At 49.2% G+C, this 24,019-nt stretch overlaps 1 protein-coding gene across 1 annotated transcript in view; it reads right to left on the bottom strand.

The window, feature by feature from the left end:
• Window positions 1-89: 89 nt before the first annotated feature.
• The window catches only part of TOX2 (TOX high mobility group box family member 2), a 152,145-nt gene continuing 128,215 nt past the window's right edge, over window positions 90-24,019 (bottom strand). The window contains exons 5-9 of the mRNA XM_017837152.1: window positions 19,425-19,652; window positions 9,533-9,613; window positions 7,312-7,719; window positions 6,001-6,131; window positions 90-277 (exon numbers count right to left, since the gene is read on the bottom strand). Of these exons, the coding sequence (XP_017692641.1) occupies window positions 241-277; window positions 6,001-6,131; window positions 7,312-7,719; window positions 9,533-9,613; window positions 19,425-19,652 (885 nt within the window). The 3' untranslated portion in view covers window positions 90-240. The remainder of the gene's footprint in view (window positions 278-6,000; window positions 6,132-7,311; window positions 7,720-9,532; window positions 9,614-19,424; window positions 19,653-24,019) is intronic.

The following is a 24,019-nucleotide window of genomic DNA, read 5'->3' on the forward strand; positions in this document are numbered from 1 at the left end:
AAAAAAAAAAAAAAAAAAAAAAAAAAAAAAAAAAAAAAACTTTTTTTTTTAGAGTTCCAAAAAAAAACAAACAACAAAAAACTAAAACTGCTCTCAGAGCCTGGGAATGAAGCCAGCGACGAGGTGCAAGTGGCAGCTCTCCCTCCCGTACGACTTGCTCGTGCCTCCCCGGGGTGGTCCGTGGGATAGACCCTCTCAAGTGTCCTTCCTCTGAGCCTCCTCCAAAAGGGGTGGCGAGCCTTAGGTGAGGTAGAGTGCCTTGTCCCTTGGCAGCATGCTGTAAGAGAAACGAGGGGCACAGGGTGAGGCAGGATCCTGGAATACAGCAGGATGGGGGTTTTGTAATTGGTGTTTATTTGTTGTTATTGCTGCTCTGCAATGGGAACACGCCCATACGTTTCTGTGTGGATAACTGAAGTACCTCTGCTATCTGAGCGAAACACTTTCCCCAGCAATTTGAACCAAAATCAGAAGGACAATTCATTACCTGTATTATCAAAAATGCTTTACTTCTTACTTTCAAATTGGTACTTAGGTCACTGCCTTACTCTAATTAAAGTCAGTCTAGGCTTCATTCCTCTATGGTCCATATGGCAAGGCTGAAGCTGTACACGTGGTTTGCACAGAGGGGGGGCAAGGCAGAGGCATGTAAAAGTCACAGAATTACTGAGGTTGGGAAAGCCCTGTGAGATCATCGAGTCCAACCATCCCCCAGCACTGCCAAGGTCACCACTGCACCATGTCCCCAGGTGCCACATCTACACGTCTTTTAAATTCCTCCAGGGATGGTGACTCCACCACTGCCCTGGGCAGCCCCTTCCAATGCTTGACCCTTTTTTCAGTGAAGAAATTTTCCCTGATATCCAATTTAAACCTCCCCTGGTGCAACTTGAGGCTGGCTCCTCTTGTACCATCGCCTGGGAGAAGAGAACAACATCCCCTTGACTACACTCTCCTCTCAGGTAGTTGTAGAGAGCAAAAAGGTCCCCACTAAGAGTAAGAGCCTGGTGCAATTTTATTTATTCCTGAATTTCAGCAATAAGGGCTATGACAATAAATTCCTTCCTGTGGCTCAACTTTTCTTCTTGCTGGGGCTGCAGGGCAGGATGTCCCCGCAGGTCACACCAGTAGGATCCTGGAGTGCTGTGCCAGGGATCAGCCCCTGGGCCACCATCCCCTGCTTCATCACACGCTGTCCTTAGGCTGAGCCATGGAGCTTTGGAAAGTGTACACCTGAATTTGGATAAAATATATCATTCTGACTCTATGTAAGGAGTAGAGGGTCCCAAAAATGTGACTGAGGGGCTTGTGCCTGAAGATGCTTGTGAGGAGGATTTACATCTGTTTCATGGCTTAAGAGCACGGGAGCAGCAGACACCCATCTGCTCGATGCTTTTCTCCCCCAAATATGTGAAATGCAAAAAATTAATAATCGAGAAGTGAGGGGAATAAATCTTGGAGAGAGCAGGATTAGCTGGTCTGAAGAAGACCGTAGGAGGAACAAGGAATCCAAGGAGGCTGCGGAGGAGGGCTGCTGGGACAGCAGCCAGGCTGTGTGCTCTGCACATCCCTGGCACAACAGATCGTGAATTAGCACGTTACTGAAACCATGGTTTTGATGTCAAGAGATCCAGGTGTGTTCTGGAGGGGGGAAATCGGCTCACAGCACTGAGACAGCCCGCATGGGGACAGCAAGGTGGGCAGAGAGCCACCACTGCTCCCTTCCCTGCCTGTGCCACCTGGCATTTCAACCCCCTGGCCACTCTAACTTGCCATCAGCAGTGTCCTACAAGGGAGACCAGATGCTCTTTTTTTTCATGGAATAGTAGGGAGAGGAGTGACTGAAACCCCTCTCCCCTGGCTCATGTCCTGTGTGGGTTTGGCTCTGAAATCCAGGCATTTTACTGGGGTTTATTGCCCACGCATTCATGAGGGAAACATCACTGGCTCCATAAGGACATCTTGGCCTTAAAAAGTGATGAAGAACATTGCAAAGCCTTGGGAGATTCTGGTGTGGGTGTGCTGGTGAGTGGAATAACAGGGAAGGGGCAGTCAGCAAGGCAGTGCTGTTGTTGACAGAGCTGCCTCGTGACAGTGAAGAGCCCGCCCTTTGCTAATCTCCACATTTTATAATCTGCATTTAAAATGCAGAGTCTTCCCTACTGCACTCAGCCAAGATTTAATGCCACCGAGCAGCAGCAAGGTATTCCAGTACTAAAACTTCATTAATTTTACAAAACATGCTACAGTACATTTCCCAGTTCATTACAAAGTATTAACATAAATAATTGAATCCAAACTAAGTGCAGTTGTGATGGGTTATCCTTGCCTTTTTATAGTGTTTGCTCATTTAGCTTCTGGTTTGGAAAATTCCCCCATTTGGAGAGGATCACTTTGTCATTAGCAGGAATTAGGGAGGTTATAAATGTCTGGATGGATTTGCTGTACATGTTTTTTTCTGTGTCTGGACAAGGCATAACGGAGAGTGTCCTGTCTTTTAGTCCAAAGTAGAGTGGGAAGAGGGGAGAAAAGTCGAAGGATGATACTCAAAAAGAACCTAATCTGTGCCTTGCAAATGAGAGGAAGGACAAGAAGAGATGAATCCAGTTCATTGTTTTTCCAAAAATACCTAAATGTGAGGAGAAAAAGGTAAATCATAGAATCACAGAATGTCCTAGGATGGAAAGGACCCAGCCACCGAAGGTGTGAAAAGAGTTGTAATCAGAAAACAAGGCAGAAAAAATAAGTGAGGTGCTTCAAGGAAATAAGATTTAATTAAGGAATTAAGAAAGATTTGCACACGATTGTAAACCAAGCTGCACTTCCGACAGAGGTGAGCCAGTTCCCTCAGAGAAAGTCACTGCAAAACAGAGGAATTCAGTGCCTGGGAAAGAGCAAGTGCCAGAATCAGGCTGTCGGGTGAGGGAGACAGGGGACTATGAAAGGAGTTTGTGATATGATGGCAAAAAAGCAATAAAATTGTATGCTGCAGTTACTTGTGGGAAGTGACAGTCACACACCAAGCAGGAGCTGAGAAATGCTACCCGTGTCTTTGCTCACAATCTAGGACAGCTTGGGCTTCAGCCCAGAAAGAGCCAGGAAAATTGGATGGAAGTCAGTAAGGAAAAAGTCATTAAGAATGGGGAAAGCAGGAGCTAAGAAACATTTAGAACTCTCTCTCTCTCTCTCTCTTTCTCTCCCTAACACGGTTGAGTTATGAATTAAGGAGTGTCTGCTCACAGGATCCCAGAATCTGAGGGGCATGTGGGAAGAAGTGTCATTTAATGGCATTTTAAATAGCACAGATAGGCTGGGAAACAAAAATCCCTACAGCAGTTCCCTTATTAATGGAGAAGGACGGAGAGAAAGACAACCTTGTCAGTTTTCCAGAAGTTGTCTGGGTGACAAACACAAAAGAAAATGAGGACTGGGAGGTTTTTACCCCAGCTAACCCAGTGCCAACACATGTTGGAAGCTAAAGAAATATCAAGGTTAGACATGAAATAAAAATCATAACCCAGAGAGCAGGACAGGGCTGTCTGTGTGCTGGGGAGGGTGGGACCATCCTCTCTCTCAGGAATCTGGGACTCTACAGCTCACTCACATCCCATCAGTGAATAATCCCTTTTCTTTCCAGCCAGTAGCTGATTTTGCTCCTCAGAGTGCTGCTTTAATTGCAATTAGGCTCAAGGCACTTTCGAGGTTGAAATGGGCAATTACACGATCCAGAGGCTTCCCAGTTATACCCAAAACAGCACTGACAGATCAAACCCAGCAAGGCCTGCCTTCCCTTCATCACTGCTGTGCCCAGGTCCTGCTGATGGCTGGACCCACCCAGCTCATGGCAAGGTGCCACCGAGGAGCCCAAGGGCAGCTTTGAACATTGGGTGGAAACTGGTACAAAGTACATCAGAGAAAGCAGCACAGAAGGAAAGTCTTTGAACCATAGAACGGTTTGGGTTGGAAGGGACCTCAAAGCTCATCTTGTTTCACCCCCCTGCCAAGGGCAGGGACACCTTCCACCAGCCCAGGTTGCTCCAAGCCCTGTCCAACCTGGCCTTGGACACTTCCAGGGATGGGGCATCCTTAACAGCCAGTATGATATTTTTCAGTGCACTAAGCACTCTCTGCAGTACTGATCTATATCCATCTGAGTTCCTTGGTATAATCTACTCTAATAATTATCTGGAAGTCTCTGCATAATCTGTTTGGGTTTAGAATGATTTTCCTTTTCCAGGAAGCTGTGATAAACCCATGAAATTTGATATTTCTGCTGTGACAAAGGCATGAAATGCATGAGCTTTGATCATGAATTGCATGGGCCCTCTGCTTACAATGCAGCACTCCAGCCAGATGTCACCGAGCTTGTTTTAGCAACATAAAACTCAGTCCTGACTGCTATGGGAACATTACACCCATTTCTAGAGCACCCTGGGCTTTCTGCACGGGGCCCAGGCAGTGGGATTTGCAGAGGGAACCAAGTGTTTTCCCAGCTGATCCCCTAAGAAATAACGTTTATTTCTAGGGGGGCTCATTTCTGTGGGAGTTGCTCAGCACCTCTGGAAATTGAGATCCACAACCCACCAAGCACCTTTAGCATTTTGCCAACAACATTTAAAGTGACTTTTATAATCAAGTCCTGAACATGTTCCTTCTTTCAGGTTGTCTGCAGAGGCTTCAGGAAGGACCACGCAAAGGTCACTGTCAGAGCCCACGTCGCTGAGCCCCCTCGGGCAGGCAGACAGCAGAGATATTCTAATGGATCAGCCAGTTATTTATCTCCCTGAAAGAAATAAATGTCTGTACAGTCTGTACAGCCCAGCAATTGTAAGTGCTCTGCTGGCACAGACAGGAGCTGTGCTCTGAAAAGCCTGGGAGCTGGCTATTATCTCCTCTGAAAGCACCGTGTTCCAGTACTTCTAGCGAATCAAACAATACTCCAAAGGTACCCAGCCTCCTTCCCAACCTGCTCCCCCTGCAAACCCCAGGCCTGTTTCACAGAGCACAATAGAATCTCCAAACTATTAAAGCTGAGCCAAGAGCAGTGGATTAGGCAGTGGTTGCAAATGGCCTCCACACCCTCGCCGTTCCCCAGCCTTAACACCATCCCGAGGTTTTTATTTACTGAGGAATTCATGCAGCACTGAAGGGACCTTCATGTTGGCACATTCATGCCACAGCTTGTAGGGCATAAGGGAGAGGATCTGTGCAGATGTCTGTGGACCTGCTGGTAGAGACAATTATGGGAAGTTGTGGCCTCAGGGATAAGAGCAATCGCTTTAGGAACAGACAGATGTTGCTTAACATGGAACCACAGAATGGTTAGGGCTGGAAGGGACCTTTAAATCTCATCTCATTCCACCCCCTGCCACGGGCAGGGACACCTTCCACTAGCCCAGGTTGCTCCAAGCCCCGTCCAACCTGGCCTTGGACACTTCCAGGGATGGGGCAGCCACAGCTTCTCTGGGCAACCTGTGCCAGGGCCTCCCCACCCTCAGAGGGAAGGATTTCTTCCCCATATCCAATCTAAATCTCTCCTTTTTTAGTTTTAAAACTGTTCCCCCATGTCCTATCACTTTCTAGCCATGTAAAAAGTAGTTCTCCCTCTTTTTTATAAGCTCCCTTTAAATACTGGAAGGCTTCAATGAGGTCTCCCTGGCCTTATGGACAGGGCCACCTTCAAACCTCCAGGGACCCTGTTTGGGAGACTGGGCTTCCCTGGTCTGCTCCAGAAGGAAATGTGTCCAACCCCTCTGTTACTAATTGGATGGAAACAAAAAAAAAAGAGAAATCTCTTCATGTCCAGTGAAGAATTTATCCATGATTTTTAAGCTGCCTGCTTCCAGGTGAGCCTACAGAGGCAAGGAAGCCTTGAACTTCCCTGGCCATAACCAGCCTACCCTCCTGCTGTACATTTTAGGGCAGATTCCCAGCTCTTGTCCACTGTCACAGCTCAGATCACAGGAACTGCATTAGCAATGGGCTGTTTTGTCTACTGGCCTGCAGTGGTTGACCCCACACTCTCTGCTGGGGTAGTCGTTGTCCCACTCAGTGCTTCCTGGAGGGTTTGATGCGCCAGGCGAACGGGGTCCAACACTGTTCTGAAACTCAGACGAAATATGGGAGAAGTCCTGCAGAGTGGAGAGGAAAAGGAGGGTTACAGGAGCATCCAGAGCAGATCTAATAGCAGTGCATAAACACATTTACATGCATTGTCCCTAAAATGTGCAGGGGGAGCCCCAGGGACAGAGGGAGCAGTCCAGGCCCAGGACCCCAAACCACCACGGTGGGACCTGTGAGTTCTTGCAAACAGATGTCAATGCAGCAACATGTTTTACATCCCTCTTCCCTGCTCGTGTATGTCAGGACCTCCCTTCTGGGTGGGAGGGAATGGCTGTGGAAGGTGGGAATGGCTGCCACTGCTGGCACTTCAACAAGGACACTGTGGGGCTGCTTCAGATGAAAGTTGATCAGCTTTCCCCATTTTGGGGGTTGGCTTTAATGGGTTAAAAATAGGCAATGTATATAAACCAGAGTCATGGTAGGCACCTGACCAAGAACATGATTTTCTCCAAAATAGCCCAATTAGGGCAATGTGGGTTTTCTTTTTTTTAACTTAAAATTTTTATTCACAAATTTATGTGGAATGAAGTTTCACAAAATGCTGCCCTCAGTGACAACAACTACCCCAATTAAAGTGACTGTGAGGATCCCCTTTTATGCTCTTTTCTGGGCACAAGCTATCACCAAATTACAGAAGCCACTTCTGGTTGTGCAGAGCTAAAGCTCAACCCCTGTGCTGGAGGAGTCACAGAACCATGGAATTACTGAGGTTGGAAAAGACCTCCAAGATCACTGAGTCCACCCATTAACCCAGCACTGCCAAGGCCACCATTAAACCGTGTCCCCAAGTGCCACATTTACACATTTTCTGAGCACTTCTAGGGACGGTGATTCCACCACTTCTCTGGGCAGCTGTTCCAGGGATCACCCTTTCAACGAAGAAATCTTCCCTAATATCCAACCTAAACCTCCCCCGGTGCAACTTGAGGCCGTTTCCACTTGTCCTACTGCTGGTTACTTGGGAGCAGAGCCTGACCCAACCCCCCGGCTCCCTCCTCCTGTCAGGGAGTCGCAGAGCCAGAAGGTCTCCCCTGAGCCTCCTTTTCTCCAGGCTGAGCCCCCCCAGCTCCCTCAGCCCCTTTCCCCAGCTCCGTTCCCTTCCCTGGACATGCTCCATGACTCCCTTGGGGACAACATCAACAACGAGACCCCCCAAACCCCCAAGAACCCACCGGACCCAGCACCCACCTGCTGCCCGGGAGGCGAGGCGTTCATGGGGGGCTGTACCTGTAGTGCCATGGGGGGGGACAGGAGGGGCTGCTGGGGGACCTGCTGCATGCTGAGGGGCTGGCTGAGGAGGGAGCTCTGCGGGTGGTGCAAGGACAGCTGCTGGTGGAGCGGGGGGCTGATCTGGAAGGAGGGCGGGGGGGAGGCACTGATGCTGGGCAGCATGGGCTTGGAGCTGAGGGTCCGGGACAGCCCGGCGTGGGGGTGGCCGCGGTAGTTCTGCAGGTCCGACGGGGACAGGAAGGAGCCCAGGCCGGGGTAGGGCGAGGAAGCCTGTGGAGGCATCGGGTACATGGGCTGCTTGGGGGGGATCATTTTGGAAGGTGGGTTGCTCTGGGCGCTTTTCGTCTCCCCCTGGTCGGCAGAGCTCTGTGGGAAAACAGAACGGGAGGTGATGAGGAAGGAAAAGTGGAAACATGGTTACATATCCCAAGATGTCCGTCTGTCCAACCGAGCTGCCCAGACCCCACGGCTCCTGCTCCTCTCCCATCAGCCAGCACATGAACTCCCACCCCTCCAGCAGTTGGGTGTCCACAGGCTGGGTGCAGCATCCATACCTGGAAAACTCAAGTCCAGTAACTCAACCACCCCTTTGGCAGAGCCTGGAGCACCTGAGGGAATTAACCACGGAATAGGCAAAGGGCCCACCAGCAGCTCACTGCTTCAGTCCACAGAGGTGGGTGATCACAGTCTGCTTCCAATGGAGAACAAATGGGTCTGTAAAACCTCTGCTTTCCTGATCCTGTGCCCTCTTGCAGCCCTGGTGTGTCTATAATGCACTGGACAATGGTGCCCTCATTTCGGCAGGAAAAAGAGAAGAACAAGGGGAAATTTTCTGGGCTGGACAATGAGGCTTTTGTCCTGTGATGGGCTCTGTAATGATACTCCAGATCCTTTCTCACCCATCAGCCAGGGTCACATTGTGCTGCTGTACTCAAAAACAAAGTTGCTCTTCTGCAGAGAACTGGTCATTGGAGAAATTGGAAAAAAATGAAGCCACAGAGCACACGCCTTCCGTGCCTCCTGCCCCACACTGCTGCGAGGCACGGTCAAGGCAGGACCCCCACAGGTTTCCAGAAGGTCCAAGAAGAGCTTTTAAACTCTTTTCTTTTTAAAGTCTTTCCCATTCCCTTTTTCTGTCCTGGCTGCTCTTCTGTCTGCAAATTGACAGCCAGCAGTCTGCACAGGGACTTCGAGGCTTTCCAGCTCACCACCATCACACGGATCCTGCAGATGATGGTTGATTTGGGACATCACATTATTTCCCATGGCAGCTGGATGTGATGATTAAGTGCTGAGGATGCAGTGTAGTACAAAGGAGAAGCTTTGAAGAGAAACCAACCTGATACATTTACTCACAACCCAAGGGCAGCATTACCCCTGAGCCAGCAAACCTACCAACTCCACAGGAGCCACCCCAAATCCACAGGCAGCAAATGCCCATGGCCCCTCCCTGGAGGCATGGAGGAGGGCAAGCTGTGAGGTCCCCTGGGATGGGCAAGCACTTGGCCCATCATTCCTGTATGAGCCTGAAATGCTCTCCAAGTTCACCCTTAGGCACTGAAATGGGCTCTCTGGGTTTGGCCTGACAGTGGAGGGTTAAGCACATACGCACTCGCATGGTCATCAACACACGGGTACGGGTCCTACTCCCCAAAAATCTGCTCTAGGCTGTGTGTGCAGAACCTGGGGTCCTGAGCAGCCAGGACAGCCCAAGTGCCTGGAGCAGAGTGCAGCAGGAGCAGGGTGCAGCAGGAGCAGGGTGCAGCAGGAGCAGGGTGCAGCAGGAGCAGGGTGCACCAGGATGCTGGTACCAGTGCTGGCTGGTGAGCCCAGTACTGGGGTGTCATCCTCCCCTGGGCTCCCAGTGTCACCCACACTGAGCCTCGTCCTCCTGCCCCTGTTTGCTGCACTCACACCCCAAGAGCTGGGTGAGGAACAGCGGCTGGTGGTGGGGACAGGCAATAGGGACAACACCCCATGCAAGGACACCCCTCCCCTGCTGATGAAACCAACCCAAAGTGGGGTTTTGTTGCAGGGTGCTAAAGCCTGGGGAAGGTGCCAATGCTGATATCGGTTCTGATATCACAATTACATGGTATTTCCTATAAACTTGCTCCTTCCAGGAGGTTCCCACAAGTTGCAACTCACAGCACTGCCCTGTCCCACAGCAGCAAGGTACCTTGGAGACGAGGCTGGCCCGGTACGCGGCCAGAGCTTTCAGGTACTCCTTCTTCGCAGCTTCTGTTTTCCTCTTGTATGCCTGAAAGGACCAGGGAATGGATAATAATTAGAAAAGTAAAACAGGGTGATGCTGGGCTTGGCTGCACCCTGCTTGCTCAGTGAGATCCCCTCCACTGGGGCCACGTGTACGAAAAACTCTGCTGGAGAGGAATTTACCCCAAACCAAGAACATAAACCCCTGGATTGGATCAGGCTGGGATTCTGGGAGACATCACAGGTCAGAGTAGTCTATGTGCCTAGACAGGAATTTATACATGTCTGCTGTAAGAGACACAGCCTGATTTTACAAGGTGAACTCAATGAAACCACTTCCCAAGAGGAGCCAGGGCAAAGAATGATCCAAGCTCTTGGAAGAGCAAGACAAAAGCCCAAATCCTCAGATGACAAGACTATCTTTAAGGCCAACTCAACTCAAACCATTCTATGACCCTATGATGATGACTAGCTTAAAAACAAGTGAGACATCTAGAAATCCTAAACTATCCATTTGTTTTCTTGGCTCTCCCATTATTTAGAGCTCTAAGCTCCAGCTCTGGACAGCAGGGAGCTGCTTTCTCATCATATAAAAGCTGAGATTTTTGGCTAATCTTAAAACTTGTTGAGCTGGGGCTCGTGGGAAACAGCAAGTACCAGGAGAGTTTACTTCCCTAAGAAAAAAACATAATAAAGCTTTTTAAGAGTGAATTATTGGTTACTCTTCCATCTCTCCCCCTAATGAGAGATTCCTCATGATGGTGTGCTGGTCCCCTTTCTGCCCAGAGCTTGGTCCTCCACACATGGAGATGGAGGACCTCCAATAAAATAATGGTGGGATCCTGTGTAATCGTGGTGTTACACAGATTAAACTGAGTGGGAAGAATATTTTAAAATGGAATAAAAACTTCAGGATAAAGGCAGAAACTCCCAAGAGAAGTACCCACCAGCCTTCTTCCTGGCTGGAAACTCAAAACCCTCCTCAAACAGTGCACTGAATGTTGATTCCTGTTAGAATAGATTTGCATACATTTAATTTGGCTTTAAAACCAATGAGAGCTTTCAACAATTGAGATGCCGAAGCTTCACAGGCACATCTCTGTCCAGGATGATTTACACTGGATATTAGGGAAAATTTCTTCATGGAAAGCATTGTCCAGCCCTGGCACAGGCTGCCCAGGGCAGTGGTGGAGTCGCCACCCTTGGAAGTGTTTAAAAACCACATGGATGTGACACCTGGGGACATAGTTTAGTGGTGGCCTTGGCAGTGCTGGGGGAAGGGTCTGGATGATCCTAAAGGTCTTTTCCAACCAAAACAGTTCCAAGGTTCTATGATTTAGCTCCTCGGCAGCACCCCCGACTCCCTCCCAACACTGACCTCGGAAGGGAAAATAACCCCCAGCAGTCAAACTATCCAGTTACCTGAATTTAAAATCAGTACAGATAAATTCTATCAAAATATCAAAAAAGGATTGGAAAGCTTTATTTTCATTGCTAAATCACAGCGACTCCTGTAATGAAACTTTTTGACTCAACACACTAGAGGTCTCAGACGGTAATTTTCTGAAATGGAAGCGTTTCCCTAAGTTTGTCTTTGGCTTTGTGGTATTCAGGAAATATTATATTTGCTCCATTCAGAACAAAACTACATTTCAAAATGTCAGCCTGAAGAAGAGTTTGCCTGTGAAAAGCAACTATTTCTTCAAACTGTATCAGTTCCCTTAATAAGAGCTATTACCTTCCTCTACAATCTTCACATCTTTTATTATAGAATCACAGAATGACTTGAGTTGGAAGGGACCTTAAAGCTCATCCAGTTCCACCCCCCTGCCACGGGCAGGGACACCTTCCACTAGATCAGGTTTGTGCCTGTAGCAGCAGCACCAGTGCCACCACCACAGCATGTACTGTATCCACCAGCTCTGCTGTTAGATGTTCTCAAATGTGGTACCCAGCTCCTAAATTTGGTACCCAGCTCCTAAATTTGGTACCCAGTACAGAAATGAAATATGAACAGCGGCCCCAGCTGGGTGCTGATGTATTGAAAGCATATTTAATTTCTTTTTTAACTCTGTAATATCAAAATACAACGGTCCTTTCCCCTTTCCCCTTTCCCCTTTCCCCTTTCCCCCTTTCCCCCTTTCCTTTTTTTTTTTTTTTAATCTGAGATGGTCAGAAATCAAAGTATTCACAGCTATGCAGAACCAAATTCAATTATCAGGAAGACTTGCCTGGAGAAAAACCTGCAATTTCTGGACAGTGAGAGGGCAGATAAATGAGACTTCTTAAACCCAAATGCAAATAAATGAATAACCCATAAAGTCTTTGCCTATCTTCATCCCCACCACTTGCTTTATCTGCTAAACCCTTTTTTTTTTTTTTTTGCCACTTTTCATCTGCCTTTGTCTTTTTTTAGGGTATGAGGGGGGCACTGGACCTCCCTTGAATTGGGATGTGCTGCTGGGTGGTGTCTGGGGCAGCAAGACTGGGAAAGGACAGCCAAGTAGCAAATCCTCCTGAAGGGACCAGGGGATTGCTCCAAGCAGGAGCCTTCAGGCTTGCTGGGACAGCCCTGGCTCAAGCCTGGCCACGGGCAGGGCTGCTGAGAAGGGTGACAGGGAGAGCCCAGGAGGTGCTTTCTCCCAATGATCCCCTGAGCTCCCTCCAGCTCTGGAAGGTTCCCAGTGGATTATCTGATTTTTAATCATAAAATCACAGAATGGTTTGTGTTTGGAATGGAATGGTTTTGGGACCTTAAAGACCATCTAGTTTCATTCTCCTGCCATGGGCAGGGACACCTCCCACTAGCCCAGGTTGCTCCAAGCCCCGTCCAACCTGGCCTTGGACACTTCCAGGGATGGGGCAGCCACAGCTTCTCTGGGCAACCTGTGCCAGGGCCTCCCCACCCTCACTGTAAAGAACCACCCCTAAAGGTCTCCTGATGAGAATTCTGCAGTCCTGCCCCTGCCATGGGGGCTTTCTGCACCCACACAGTGCTCCACCCAGGACACCCAGCTGCCCGTCCCTGGGGAATTGCCACGCTGACGTGGGAAGAGCAGATCCGAACAAAACTTCCCACGAATCCTCTGTGTAAAGGCAGCTCTAGTGCCTCATTTATAACCTTTAAAATTTTAATTTAAACATTGACAAAACCATGTTACTTTCTAATTAAATCCCATTTTCTCCCAGGGATTTTAATTTCAAAGTAATTTATCAGATTTAAGGATCCTCAAAACATTTTGCATGTTTTTCTTTCTAACCTGCCATGCCCACTGATTTATTTTCCTTATTCATTAGCAGGAGGATTCATTAGTCATTAAGTGAGTGGGTGGGTTGGGGAAAGGGGGGGGGGAGGAAGCAAAAACGGTTAGTGATTATGAAAACAAAAAATCAGAGCTGTAAGAAGCATATGTTGGGATCGTAATCCTGACACCCCTGTGTCTCAGCAAAGCAGCCAGTAATTGTACCGTAATGAAATGTTCTTGTTTGATAACCAGTTAATTAGAGAAGACAATTATTCCAAACCCTGCTGACGCCCACGAACGGCTCCGTGTCACGCAGGCACTGAGTGACAGCCGGAGCTGTTATCGGCAACCCCTGCGTCCCAGCCCGCCTGCTCCAGCAGGAATGCTGCTTCCCAGGCCTGGGGAAGGATGGAAAGAACTCCAAACTCTCCCCCAAAGCATCAAGGGGTGCACTGATGTCAAGCGGAAAGGTCTCTCTGCTCCAATCCCAGGTGGAGTTTGCTCCAAAAAAGAGGCAGGTTGTCAGGAGAGAGGAGATGGAGAGTGCAGGAGAGATCTCTGGGAGGAAAGCTGGGAGAGAAGGCCAAGAGTAGCCACGTGTCCAAACACAACCCAGCAAAGGAGGCACCAAGTGATCCTGCCCATCTAGGAAAAGGGGCAATAGGCTTAAATTGTAACAAGGGAAATGTTGGCTAAGCACTGGAAAGTAAGGATAATTAAGCACGGGAAGAGATTGCCTGGGGAGATGTGTAATCTCCACCACTGAGGGTTTAAGAACAGATTAGGCACACATCCATCAGGAATGGCTTAAGTAGAGATGATCCTGACTTCAGGCAGCAGTATGGTCTGGTTGACCTCTTAAGTCCCTCCTTGCTCTCCTTTCTATGATTCCATGACTGAGGTTTTTTTTTCTCCCAAATGTATAAATTTGGGTTTTATTCTGCTTGTAAATCTGGAGGTTTTTTCTTGTCACTATTATACACTTTCCTGCAATATATGTCTTGGGATCACCATAACTTATGGCTTATTCACAGGATGACTCGAAAGTCACTAATGGGGTCAGTCACACCCCCTGAAAAGGCCCTGGCTATGGGAACTATTTGCACGGTTTCAGGAGAGCTTCCCTGTTATCCTGGCAGAGACATGGTGCTGTGAAGCAGTCCTTTGGACAGTGAATGGATGGACCTGTAATCAAGCAGCAATACCAATGATTAAAGCATCCTGAAAGGTTCCTGCCTTCCTCTGCCTTGACTTCATGGTGCCACCAGGGTGTAAGTCACCTATCACTCCATGTGAGGGCACCAAGAGTGTTCCCAGGGCAGCCCATGGAAGACTCTGAAGGAAACAGAGGAGGAGGCTCACAGATCCAACCCCTAACCTCCAATGAAAAGCACACAACACTCATCTTTCCACACTTTTGATCCCGCTCTCCAAGAAGAGCAGTCACACTCTTGGAGCTGCTGTTACGAGAAGATCTGACCCTTCACATCCTCCCTATCATTATCCCGCCCTCCACCACACCTCTCTTGAAACCTTGTTTGGGATTGGTGCTTTGATGCTTCTCCAGCTTTCCTTGATGCTCAGAAGATGCTGAAACCTCCTTTCAGGCCAGAGTGACTGCTTGGACCCTTCAGCCCCTCACTGCCAGGGCTCTGGGGCTGCAGGAGGAAACTGCAACCCATGGTGGCTCCAGCACTGACAGCACTGATTCCAGTCCTGGAATTGGCCAGTGTGCAGCACCTGCTGCATGCCATTCCCATGGGATCTCTCCCCTGTGATGGCTCTTCCATAAGAACACCTTTACAGTTGGCCCGAGATGCCTCTGTCCCACCACAGATACCTGCAGTGCCCTGTCACCGGGTGAGGTATCAGGTTCAGTGAGCAGATGGATCTGATTAAATGGGTGACCTATTATTTTCTGCTGAGTGAGCAATTTTTCTGCTGGGTAATTTACCCCTGGAGTGTGACTTTTCCCCTGGAGCTGTGTAGTTCTCTAGGCTGTGCATTTGTTTGGGAAAATCCCATATGCATTTGGCTACTGAGTGACCTGGCCTTACTGAACTGGTCCTGGTGAAGCAGGGCTATTGCCATCCCCAGTACCTTTGTGTCCCCAGCGAGTCTCCAGACTCATAAACTCAACTGGAAATGTTGGTTTTGTCCAACTTCTGCTCATTTTGGATGGGAAGTCCTGAGTTAGCCTGGGGTTCACTCAGCAGGTTGCTCTGGAGTTCCCTGATTCCTCTGCCCATGGTTTCCAGGGTTTAAGGGAAACACTGACCAATGCTTTGACTTTATGGCTGGATTTCCTGATCAAAAGAAGCAGGTTCCAGAGACATGTGCAAATGCCACCTTGGCAGCATATCCCACGCTCCAAAATCACCAGTTTCCAACCCAAAGTCCTTTCCCCTACAACGGGAAGATGCCCAGAAAGGGAATAAGAACACGGCAGAGAAGAGCGAATCCCACCAGTGACTCCTCAATACACTCCAGAGAGTTTCCAGGCTTACCACCCACAGGAAATCCCCCTGAGGGAGGACAGCCACCAGGGCTGGTGTCACCAGCTCTTGAGCAGAGATGGCACTGCTGGTGGCCCTGTGGAGGGAGATGAGGGGGCTGAGGGTGGCATGGACCGGGACCAGCCTGCCAGCATTCCACCCATGCCAGGGAAAAATCCTTCCTAGTGAATTAGCAGAGTTTGCTCCAATCTAGTCCTCAAATTCCTCTAATTTCTGTCAGATCAGGCAGCCCTTTTAAACCTTGCCGGGTTGAGATCTGCTAATGAAAAAAACTCCCAGCACAGGAGGCACAGGATTCTGGGAGCCTGGAGCTGGGACCCGGAGCTGCAGGCAGATTCCTAGGACAGGTACCCCATTTGATGCTAATGGCTGAATTAGCATTTCCCTCTCCAGCAGAGTCTAAGCTATCTCTGCAGGAACAGCTGCTAAACTATTTGCAAAGTTCAAAGAGGATGTATTAATATTTTTTTTTCCCCGAGTCACATTCTTCAGATTCCCGTGTAAGCTTCTTAGAAAGGGCCACGCCAGCTGTTGAAGAATGAAGATTACAATGTCCTGCCAACGCAGAGCTGGAGATATTTCAAGGTATTGTTATTTATTACTGTTCCACACGCTGGAAGGGGTTAAAATGGGGAAGAAAACGGAGCTTTGCAGAACAGGTGTCCTTGAGCAGTACCCAAGGACACGGAGATTGCTAATCCTGTATTCCACAGCATGATCAAATCACCAGGCAACAGATATAAATAAAAAAAGGCAGGAAATAAGGAAATTTAGATACAAGTGTGTCAGAGGGAAAATGAAGATTCATTGTGAAGAGGCTGAGAAGAAGGAACAAAATGACAAAGGCACAAATGATAAACCAGTAAGAACAAAAGGAAAGGGGGGGGGAAAAGCCTCTCTGTGAAATGCATGTCTGTGACAGCAGCAGCCAAATCAAAGATGCTCCTAGATTATATGGTTTCTTGCATAATATGCATTCTGGTTCCCTCTCTGTGTTTGTCTTTCAGCTGGTGCACAGGGAAAAAAACATATCTGAAATGGGACGTGAGCAACCTTTATTTTGCTTGTTTCATCAGGAGGAGAAAGCAAATTTGCTTTGTGGGAGCAGCAGCACCTGCTCAATGGCAAATAAATAGCTACAGCTTTGATATTACAGTGCATATAATCATTAGCAGCACAAATGGCAGAGGATTAACCCTCCATGTGCTGGGCAGGGCTACCTGGCAAAGGGGTGGCATCTCACTGCTGACAGCAGAAATGCTCCATGTAGCGTCCTTGGAGAGGGGCTGAGGTTCTGGAGGGGGCACAGAGCAATCCACCCCAGTCCAGGGCACTGGCTAGCGTGGCTACAAGCCACCAGCACTGGGCTTTCCTCATCCCTTTGGCACTGGCATGGTGGCAACTCCACCTCTGTGCAACCCCTGTGATGGGATGATTGATGGACACAGTGCAGGGACAGCAGGACATGTGCCAGGGGAATCACAAGCCCAGAACACCTCGGCTGCAGGTGGGTTTATGGACCAGCTTCCCTTGAAGCCCCTCCCTTGTTGCTCCCTGCCTGCTGCTCTCCCACAAGGCAGGAACTAAAACATGTCCAGGACTGAGGAAACTCTGGGCCCACTGGAAAGTGAAGAACAAGGTTTGTAAAAGTCATCTGAAGCAGAAATTGCAGAGATGGAAACAACTGGTAATAATGCCTGGTGGGGCTGGGCTCTGCATGTTGCCCCTCTGGAGATGGGATGCCCCAGCCCCACCATGAGCACCTTGGGGGCTGAGGGAGATCCAAGCGTGGGACAAGCTCCAGATGGATCCTACAGCCTCAAATCCACCCTCTTTTCTCATGTGAGGAAGAGGGGAAGTGTTCTTGAACTAAAGCCTTGGTCATAATTGAGGCAGAACGCCCAGATTTGGCTCTCGCTTGCCTGCTGTGCCATCCCTGTACTGGCTGTTCCCCAGCCTGTCCTCTGCACTGCTCTCTGCAGTGAGCACATGAAGCCACTGCTGCCAACAAAGCTAAGAGCAGTGTCCCCGATGAAAGATTCCTGCTCCTTCCCAGAGCATGATGCTCCTGCCTGGCAATGAGCTGAGCCATGATTTGGCACAGCCATGTGGGAATCTGGACTCCCAGGTCCCTGCAGGATTTTGGCCAGTGGCACGTGGCTGTCTTGCTCCAACCCTGTCCCCTCTCCAGATGTGCCAGGAGAGCTCTCAGCATGGGCTGCCTGCCTTCCTTGGGAATGTGTGCACCCTGTCCTGGAGCCCTCAGCAGGAAAGATCTACAGCACAGCCCAGGCACTTCTGTTCACACATTAAAGACATTTTGTTAACGCTTTTTGAATTTTCTCTTCCTTTTTCCCTTTCCATTGCATTGCCTTGTGAATCTAAAAAAAAAAGAAAAACTTGTCTGGGGATGCTGGTGGAGGAAAGCAAACAGGGACTAAATAAACTCTCCTGCAGCCAGACACTTCAAGAGTGAACGTGCCACACTGCACAAATCAGCCACACAGTCCCAGAGCCAAAGATAAATAGAGTCCCTCCAGCCAGAGTCCCGGGCAGGGAGGTAACTGTTGTGGGAGAGAAGTATCCAGCTGGAGACAAAGCCAGGAAGTTAATATTTAAGCATTCAGACAAGGAACAAATGACTTAATTAAATCAATTACAGAGGGAGAAATGGAGCCACTTAGAAAGCGTGTGTAAAGAGATGGCAAGGCTGCTGCAAGCTCATAAAAGAGAAGGAGGGAGAGTTAGCAGGGAAGATAAACGGGCTGGTTTAATCCCTGCTGTTAATTAAGAGCTGAGCATTTGCACTGAGCTGAGTCAGGGTCGCACCAGTGCTTCCATTCTCTGAGCCACAGTTGCAGCCGAGCTCAGTGCCCAAACTGCAGAGACATTGGTAACCAGGCAGAGCAAGGCAGAGGCAGAACGAGAGTTTGGGAGGGATGAAAGCAGGAGAAAGAGGTGACAGAAAGCTTGTCCACGCTCCTGAACCTCCACACCCTGCCCCAACAACCCAAACCCAGACCCTGCCCAGCAGCTGCCTGGGGCTGGGGTCACCCTGGGGCTGGGGTCACCCTGCTGCACAAGCAGGGACCTTCCTCCCCTCTTCAGCGTGAGGAACTCCTGCCTGCATGACCCACCAGGGATCCAGCCAAAGAGGAGAAAAGGGAGGATCACGAGAACATCAGAGCACCACTTTGCACAGAATGGAGACTCCAAATGGAGCAGCAGAAGGGCTGCCATCCCAGAAGATGCCTTGCTCGTATTCCCAACATGATGTGGGGTGGAAAGCAAGGCTATTTCCTAGTATGAATTCCAGCTTAATGGCTTTTTTCCTCCCTGCTGCTCCTTTTCCAGACATAGGTGCTTCCAATGCTGGCCATGGACACCCAACAGGAGCTGGCAGCCAGGCTCTAGGAGAAGGGCTCCCAGACAAAGCCTGTTTGGATCCAGGACACATCTCACAGTGTCAGATCTCACTCTGCTTGATAAAAAGCCATCCTTGCTCCAGGAAGTGTTCCCTGGGGTTCTCTCAATAGGCAACAAGCAATTACAGGCTTTTGTAACAGACTCAGCAGCAACAAAACAGTGAAAGCAGGACACAGAATTCTCCCTGTGAAGCAAAGGGAGAGTGGCTGACAGCTTTGGGGCAGGAAGGTTTCCTCTGTGAGGCCACTCCAGACATCTCTTTCCCAAGGTTTTAAAGCCTGACCGTTGGATTTGAAGGCAGCAATATAGGGAGTTAATAGTGTTTAGCCAGTGTACTGTCACTCCTTGTAAGTAAATAAGCAAACACAAACCCATCTCTCATCTAAGGCTGTAAAACTTCAGGTCAGGGAAAGGCCATTGATGGTTTTGCAGAGTATGAACTTATCAAGAATAATTAGTTGTCATAAAAATTTGCTCTTCCCAATGCAACAACAGCAATTTTTCCACAGTTGGCACTTCAGCACTGCTCCTGAACACAGCCTCTGTTCCTGACCACACACTCCAGCCTGGCCATGCTCTGAACGTGCCTGGGGAGATGCTCTGTGCCATGGAAAAACACATTTCAACGGCAGAAAGAAAAAAAAAAAAAGTAAATAAATCAGTCACTCACCTGTTTTTGTTCTTCTCCCAAACTGTCCCACATGGATGCCACAATTTTGGACACGTCTCCGAAGGTGGCATTGGGGTTTTGCCCTTTGATTGCTGCCTGTGTGTCTCTGAAAAACAGGGCGTAGGCTGACACAGGTTTCTGGGGCTCATTGGGGTCCTTCTTTTTCTTCTTCTTTTGGCTTTTGGGCTTTTTGCCCAGGTCTGTTGATGGTCTTTTCTCTCCAGTAGCCTGCAAAACCATGAGATGAACCATAGCAGTCAGCTGGGAGTGGTCAGATACAAGTCCCTGCTACAGCCAAGGAGATGAGAGGGGGAATGGCAAGGGGAGGGATCCCAGCATGGAGAGAGGGAGGCAGCAGCCCTCGGGGTCTCTTTGGCCCCAGGAGCCTCTTGGATCATTACACAAACTGCTGGTGGGTGCCTGAGCCTGGCTTGGTGACTCCACTCAGACCAGCTCACAGCCTGGGTTCATCCCTTTGCATCTGCTCCAAGAGTAGGGCTTTCCAGGCACTCACCCTTGGTCACCCTCCTTCCCCCTCCTCCTCCCTGGCACCACAAGCTCACTCACTCCTTGATACTTTTCTGGGACCTCTCCACATGCTTTGCTTCCCAGCCATATCCCTTTACCTGTCCATGAATTTTTCCGAAGTTGGCTTCCAAATGGTTTCTGATTTCCACCCCAATAAGCCCCCTTTGCAAGCTGCTCCTGATTTCCCTTATCCACGTGTGTGCCAGTGGCTCAGTGTCCCCATTCCCAGGAGGACTGTGAGCACTGACCAAGCAGCACCAGCATCACATTAACCATCACACTGAGGCCATCCAAAATTTGCTTCACTCTGCTAGCACGTATGTACCCCTTCCCAGGAAAAATATCCAGGAATGGAACTGTTTTAATCTTATGAATTAAATGCTTTGCATGTGCTGTTCACTCTTTACAACCCATCTGGGTGCAGCTGGATGACCAGGTCTGGCTGTACCCATGCTCAGTGCCCTGAGGGTGCTGGAACCAAGGGGAGCAGGACAAAGGCAACAGGAGCTGGACTTTGTGGCTGCTCAGCACAAGATGCTGCCACTGGGCTGGGAAGTAGAAGAGCAGGTCAGGAAACAGGGATGCTTCCAGTGAAGGTAGCACAGAAAGAAGATCCTACATCGGCCTCTATCAGGATACCTGTGCAATGTGTTAGGAAAAGGTTCTTCCCCCAGAGGGTGGTTGGCACTGACCAGGCTCCCCAGGGCAGTGGGCATGGCCCCAAGGCTCCCAGAAGCCTTGCTCCAGGAGCTCCAGGAGGGTTTGGACAACACTCTGGGGGCCAGGGTGGGATTGTTGGGGTCTCCTGGGCAGGGCCAGGAGTTGAACTTGATGATCACTGTGGGTCCCTTCCAGCTCAGGATATTCCACGATTCTATGAAATAAAAGGGAGTGCAGAAGTCTCCAAGTGAGGGTGTGAGAAGGAAAACACCCCTAGAAAGCACTTGGACATCCATCAAAGCTGTTAACACATTACGTGTGGTCAGTGAAAGCTCACGCTACAGGAAAGCACCATTATCCTTATTTTACAGTGAAGGAAAAACTAAATACACTGGAGGTTAAACACGGCAGAGAACAAAACCACTGCCTGCAGGCTGGATCTCTGCACCCAGGAGGGCAAATGGGGCACCAGCCCCTCCACCTGCAGACCCCGAGCTCAAGCACTGAGTGCTCAGCCAGTACCCAACTGTGTCACTCCCTGCTCCACCAGCTGCACAGGTTGTTGTATCTCTTAAAAAGACACAGGTCTAAACACCAAGATGTTGTTAACACACTTCCTCCCGCTGAGCTGGGAGTAAACAGCCTCTTCTCCTGATGGATTTGTTGATTTAACCACGTACTGGGCAGTGCCAGGATTTAAGAGGTTTCTCTTTAGCTGGCACAGGGCAGGCATGGGGAGGAAAGGGCAGCAGTGCTCCTGTTCCCCGCTCAGCAGCTCTTGACTGGCCATTAATTTCAGTATCAGTGCAGTGACATTTGTCAAACAGTGACCATTAGTGAATGAGCAGTGAGCTCAAAAAAATTGCATTTAATTTAAAATTGTCCAATTGGGCTTGAATGGGAGGCCTGGAGGTGAAAGGCCAGCTTATTAGGATGAAAAAAAAATGCATGACAGGGCTTCAGCCCATTAGGAAGTGAGATGGTATTTTAAATAACTGTGATCCCATTTGATTCACTGAAATGCTACAGGGGAACCTCCTCCCTCACAGCCACCGACCAAGCCCAGGAGCTGGAACAGGACCAACACAACCCCAGGCAGGTTTATAGCCAGTCCTGCTCAGGCAGCACCAAAGAGCACGTGGGATTCATGGAAAACAGACGCTGTGAGGCTGCCAGGAGCTGTCAGTGCCCAGGAGGGAGCAGAGCAGATCAGGACTTTGCCTGTTTTTCATGGGGTTTTCCAGCTGTGATGCAGCTGGGATGAGACAACAGCCTGGCCCTGGACCTTAAAAGATGCTTGAACAACCTAAGCCATATTCATGGCTAAACCAAACCCCAATGAGGCAGAGCCTTGTGGTCCCAGAGCATCCCCAAGGGTCATCCCCAAGGGTCATCCCCCATGGTCAAAGGGACCATGAAGGCTCGAGTAACAGGATGAAGAGTATGGACTTGCCCTGGAGAGGCAGCAGAAGGTCTGTTTGACACCAGATGTGGACAGATGTGGGGCAATTCCCTGGTGACAGATATGATCCCATAACCTCAGTGCCTTCTTAGATGTTGAACCCATGAAGAGCTGAAACCCCATGGACACTGTGATTTTAATAACTGTGGAGGGCGACCACTAATCCAGCTGGAATTTGAGCTGTAACAACCTCTCCTTCCCATGCATGGGTACCCCAAAGCAGTGAAGCAAGTAAATGCACCAGTGGGGCTGGGAGACCTCCTAAAATCATAAAGTCCCTGGCTCAGAGGACCTGCTGGACCTGAAGTAATTGCTGGCATCAGATCCATTTCTTTAATGTGTGACCTTCTTCCTCACAAGATGAATTTCTGCTTGTTAGATGTTGCTTTGATGACCTGTTGCAGAAAAGCCCTTAATGGCCACATGAAAAATGACTGGTGGGTGAATGCAGCAGCTGTGCAGACAGAGAAAGCAAACAGAAACCTGCAGGCCACAACACAGCTCTGCTGCTTTCCTGACATTTAGGGTCTCCTCCTCCATCAAACACATCACTCCTGTCCCACCTGGGGAGTTTACAGGGCAGAAAAAATGAGGGGGCTTGCCTTAAGGATTAGGAAAAATCCTGATCTCTGGAAATTTGGACGTCTCCAAATTCTTCCTATTCCCACGGGCACCACCGGCTCAAGAACAGAAGGTGCAACCCCAAAGCTCCAGGGACTCCTGGCTGGCTGGGAGGAAATGCTTGGTGATGCTGATGGAGGCAGAGAGAGAACCTGGTGTGTCACTAAGCTGAAACTAATTTTCTGCTGATATGAAATATTTCAGCTCCCAGGTCATTGCCTGGAGCCGTGTGACACAGGCTTTGGGAGATGGCAGACTGTGGGGTCCAGCAGCATAACCCAGCCTGTAGTGCACCCCAGACATGGAATCAGAGAGTTTGAAAAACTCCATCTATTTTAAAACATGTGTATCCCTTCTTTTTACAGCTGTATTCCACTGAAGCTGCTTTTGCATCCACGTTTGCTCTCTGCTTTGAAATGCCCCAGTCTAAAGTGAAACCTGCCAATGGATGAAGAACTACAGGATTGATGGGAATCCATCTTCCTGGATTTCCACAGAAAGGGAAAGGATTTTGCTCAGTCCTAGCATTTTCCTAGTTTTCCAGTGCCTGCACTGTTTGCTGCTCTGGTTATACATTCAAATCCTGTCACAACAGTCAGTTTTAGTGGGACAAGGTTACAACCCCAGTGCCTTCGGTCAGCACCTTCCAGGAGAGGGTTTTCCATGACAGGCTTTAATCAAAGGCACAGAGACACACCAGGTATTGAGGCAGCAACACAGCAATTGTTGGAGTTTGCCCTCAATAAACAACAGCTGCAGACTCCTGGAGCACAGCACGTGTTGTTTGCTCTCCTGGTGCATTTTGAGAGAGATGAGCAACAACCAAGATGTGCCCCAAACCCTAGGAATTCCTTGGGTTTGTTCATGCCATGCTCAGCAGCAGTTGTGTTGGCTGTAGAGACCACTGAGACATTGCTGACTACTTAAAACACCACCTGGGTGAACTAAAAGACTCTTCCTCTTTTAATTTCTGGGGTTTTTTACCTTAGCAAGCCACGTCCGGTGAGCTCAGTTAAATCCCACCATGGGATATTTTTCTTCCCTGTTTTAGTCTCCTCTACCCACCACTAGAAATCTAATTTTGCCTCAAGCATTTGCAGGACCCTCAGCCCTGAACCTGCTTTGCTCCTCAAAATCCTCGTAAGAAGAAACTCTGCAGCTGGATGGATCTGGTAAAATGTGGAGGGAGAAGCCCAGCTCCCATCTCACCCTAGGCTGGAAGCAAGTCACTTCATCCTTGGGGAAGTCTCCCACTCTATATATTCAAAATAAAAGCCTATTTAGCACGATTTACCCCTCGCTGAAGAACGTCCCTCCATAAAAC

The sequence above is a fragment of the Lepidothrix coronata genome, unplaced genomic scaffold, assembly GCF_001604755.1.
Source record: "Lepidothrix coronata isolate B3197 unplaced genomic scaffold, Lepidothrix_coronata-1.0 Scaffold293, whole genome shotgun sequence".
In the NCBI taxonomy this organism is placed as follows: domain Eukaryota; kingdom Metazoa; phylum Chordata; class Aves; order Passeriformes; family Pipridae; genus Lepidothrix; species Lepidothrix coronata.